Source organism: Triticum aestivum, chromosome 6D (genome assembly GCF_018294505.1).
Source record: "Triticum aestivum cultivar Chinese Spring chromosome 6D, IWGSC CS RefSeq v2.1, whole genome shotgun sequence".
Lineage (NCBI taxonomy): Eukaryota > Viridiplantae > Streptophyta > Magnoliopsida > Poales > Poaceae > Triticum > Triticum aestivum.
The window spans coordinates 37443156-37447162 of NC_057811.1; the positions used below are offsets into that span (position 1 = coordinate 37443156).

The window sequence follows — 4007 nt, forward strand, 5'->3', positions numbered from 1 at the left end:
CTCTCATCTGACCAGAAGAAGGAGATGGCCGCCATTGTTGCGGGTGGTAGGCCGGTAGGCAGACAAAGGTCGATGATGTCTCAATGGGAGATGTGGTCGAGGACGAGCTGGTGTCACCCTCCTCGCCGATGCATGCCAGCATCACCATCACGAGGCTCGTGCCCACTATATGGACATGGTGCGGGGGGAACGGGAGGCCAAGTTCCAGGAGGCGCAGGCCAACCAAGCCTACAACCTCCATCTCCTCGACGAGCATCGGCAAGCAGAGGAGCAACTCATCGTCGGCATGGCCATCGCGTTGGACGCAGACCTGGCGGAGCAGGCGGTGCCGCTCGACTCCTAACACTCCACCCGTGACATCCGCCGCGTCCGCTGGCGGTATCGCCAATGTCAGGCGAAATTACAGGCCGCCTAGAAGGAGATGGACGAGGTGGCGGACGAGGTGTTCGACAAGAGCGACGAGGAGGTGGACATCACCAGCTCCGCCAAGGCCGCGCCCCACCCCCAGGACCATGAAGTTGGCACGTCCACGGGCGCCGCCGGCAGCAAGGAAGAGTAGTGCATAGTAGGTCGCCGCCGCTCGGGTTCCAACAAGGCCACTGCTCTTCCCCTTCCGTTGAAGCCAAGCTGATACTGCACTATTGGGTACCCATGTTTCAGTGTAGCACGATACATACATTTAGAAAAAAAAATGGTGAATCCATGCAATACATACATTTGGTAACTTCAAAATATGGCACAATGAGTGAGTTATAGTGAAATAAGAAATTTCATGAAATTGATGGACACATCCCCTACATCTATTGAAAATATTCTGCTCAAAATAGCAAAATAAAAAATTGTTGATGTGAATTGTCCTTATTTGACGCCATACATATATGTTAACTAAATAAACAACTTACTTGAAACAACTTATGCATTACGCGAATTATTCTGTATGAGAAGGCGGTGTGCTATATCTGTCATGTCTGGTCTTTGATCCACCTCAAGGCTGAGACATTCGATTGCCATCCCTGCTAGACTTTGAAGAATCTCCAAATCTTCTCCTACAGCAATTTCTTTGTCAAACAACTCGGTTGCCCTCTCCCCTCTTTTATGAGCTCCAATGAAACTGTTGACTAAGCTGTTGTTATCAGAGTGCATGGCCTTCTTCCTACTAATAAGTTCCAAGAGCACAACTCCAAAGCTATAGACATCACTCTTTTCAGTAAGCAAGCCTGACTGTAAATATACTGGATCCATATAACTCATATCACCGATGACTTTTGCGGTGTGTTGCTTGTCTCTTGCAATCAACCTCGATATGCCGAAGTCTGCAATCTTGGCGACAAACCTATCATCCAACAGTATATTTGCTGGTTTGACATCACCATGTAGGATTTTGGTGATTGTTTTTGAATGCATGTAAGCTAGACCATCTGCAGATTCTGCAGCAATTCTTAAACGTGTATCCAAGTTCAAAGGTTTGTTGTCATTGCCGTGAAGAATGTCATGGAGGCTACCATTGGAAAGAAACTCATATACTAGCAATGGGGTATCAACTTCCAGGCAACAACCTATGAGCCTGATAATGTTCTTATGGATGACTTGGGATTGGATGATGACTTCATTTGCAAACTGTTCATTCTCTAGCAGACTACCACTAATCGTCTTCTTGATTGCAACTAATTCATCACCAAGGATGCCCTTGTAAACTGCACCGAAACCACCATTTCCAATAAAATTGGTATCTTTCAAATAAGGGATGAGCTCACCCTTTTTGAAAAGTTTTATAATTTTTGCTTTCTCTAGTGTAGACCCACCATTCTTTTCATAGAACTCTTTTGTCTTCTTTTTCTCTTTGCTAAGAAGAAGTAGAAATGACATAACTACAATGACAAAAATACAACCGATTGTGCCTGCATGGACAAAACAAACTTACTCACAAGTTCCCAATAAATGATCTAGTAGAAATATAGTATAAAATGAAATAACACCATCAACAATATAGCTTAATTAAAATATAATGCATTGAGACTGCCCTAAGAGATAATGCACTTGGGTGGTTGTCTCTACAAATCTATCACACCTAGGATGACAACTTAAGAAACCACGCATTTATTTATTTTTGCGAATAAGAAACAATGCATTGTGAGTGCCCTAAGAGGAGGACCATGAAAGCTCACACTAGGTTCCACATCTGGTCAAAGATGACGGCAAATGTGCAGGCCATCCTGTCATACTAGGTGACCCCAATTTAAAACTAGTTGCCCATGTTCACCCTTTTGACCTACTATTTCAATATGTTTAATTTTATGTTTTAGATATATTAACTTGCTATGCAAGAAGTTTGAAGAAAAGCTATCCAATATAAACATCCAACACTAAGTTCTTATGTTTACATGTTAGTATAAATAGCTTTTTTTCGGGTGTTAGTATAAATAGCTAATAACGAAATAAAGGTATTCCATAGAATGGATCTGGTAATAAATGAGGATGCAAATATATTATATAGTAGAAAAAATAAATGCTTAAATGTGTATTAGCAATTAAAGTTATAAAAACTTATTTACGCATTCTAAAATTAGTGATATGTAGGAGAATAAGACAGGAATAGTGTACCACAACATATTCTAGAAAGAAAAGCTCAAAATTCAACATTTTTCTAAACACAAATACATAAATATACACGCCATTTACTTACCCACAATCGCCTTGGCTACTAGGGGGAATGTTTCTGCACAGTGTCCTGATTTTCCATCGCCTTTCATTCCAGGCTTGCATGGACAATCATAGCCATCAAGTCTGTTCATACATATGCCCTTGCTTGAGCAAAAATATATATCTGGGAACTTGCACTCATCGATGTCTTGAGAAGTTGAAATCAAGGATCAAGATACGAAATCTGAGTTAATAAATCGTCTAAACAAGGATGGAAATTATTAACCTGTGTAGATCAAAACATTTCGACAAACCTCTGCAGCCATTGGCGATGTAAGGATTGCCCTGGTAGTGCTCGGAGCACTTGCACACGTAGCTGAGTGCGTAGCTCGACTGGCCAACCGTCGCGTTGACACAATGGCTGTTGTTGCTGACGCACGCGTTGTCTGGCGGCGGCCGCTGGCCTTTCACCGGGCAAGCGGCGTCCCCGACGATGGCGAAGTCGAGCACGACCGGGGCGCCCCTTGGGAACTTCTTCGGCAGCACCTTGTCGACGTACAGGTCCGGCGTCGAGAAGGTGTAGCGTGACTTCTCGATCACCATGGCGTAGGAGCATGGGTTGGTCCTCCATAGGGTGTTGTTCTCGGCACTGACCCCCGGCACGATCCCGTAGCCGGGCTCCGAGCTCAGGGCGGCCTCGCAGCAGCCCCGCCCCGTGCACGACCCGTTCCTCGCGTGCTCGAGATGGCTGGCGGCGAGCTCCGAGCGGCAGGCGAACGTCGTCGTGTAGGAGCTGGAGCTTGAGCCGTCCGTGACGCCGACCTTCCAACCGACGCCGACGACGACGTTGAGCGTCTTGGAGGCGGCGAACGGCTCCTCCAGCGTCATGGCCTGTTCCTTGAGCTTGGATTGCGCGATGCTGGTGCTGCAGCGGGACGTGACGGGGCCGTACGCCCGTGCCTCGCTCCTGTCGATCGACACGTCCATGAGCTCGACTCCCCAGCTGGAGGTGTTGGAGTACGAGTAGACCAGATCGGGGTCGTCGGAGACCGCCGATTCGTCGCGCTCGGTGAGCGTGATGAGGTTCGTCGTCGTGTCAGGGTCGCTGCCGGCGAGGAAGGCTCGAGGCGGGTCGAAGGAGTGATCGCAGGTGACCTGGAAGCCCTCGCGGAAGCAGCCGGGCATCAGGCCGAAGGGGAACGGGATGCTCATGTTGCCGCACTTGTCCGGGCAGCCCGGATGCGTGATCGGCTGCTGCTCATCTTGCTCACCCGCAATGGCTGCTGCACCTGCAAGGATGAGTAGGAGGACTGGCAATGGCAGGAATCGGGATCGGGAGGGCGTGGGCATGGTGGAGCAGTGGTGGG

General features: G+C 47.7%; 1 protein-coding gene across 1 annotated transcript; it reads right to left on the reverse strand.

The window, feature by feature from the left end:
* Positions 1-546: 546 nt before the first annotated feature.
* On the reverse strand, positions 547-4007 carry LOC123140955 (wall-associated receptor kinase 4). The gene is made up of 3 exons (XM_044560212.1): positions 2955-4007; positions 2684-2848; positions 547-1898 (listed from the first exon to the last, which is right to left on the reverse strand). The coding sequence occupies exons 1-3, from the start codon at positions 3988-3990 to the stop codon at positions 913-915; spliced, it is 2187 nt and encodes a 728-aa protein (XP_044416147.1). The 5' UTR covers positions 3991-4007; the 3' UTR covers positions 547-912.

Excerpts from the sequence above, each read along its gene's own strand:
- LOC123140955 (XM_044560212.1), bottom strand. The coding sequence starts at position 3,990 with ATGCCCACGCCCTCCCGATCCCGATTCCTGCCATTGCCAGTCCTCCTA. Across the intron at positions 2,849-2,954 it reads CATCGCCAATGGCTGCAGAG|ACATCGATGAGTGCAAGTTC; the intron begins GTTTGTCGAAAT and ends CAACTTCTCAAG. Across the intron at positions 1,899-2,683 it reads AGTAGCCAAGGCGATTGTGG|GCACAATCGGTTGTATTTTT; the intron begins GTAAGTAAATGG and ends TTGTCCATGCAG.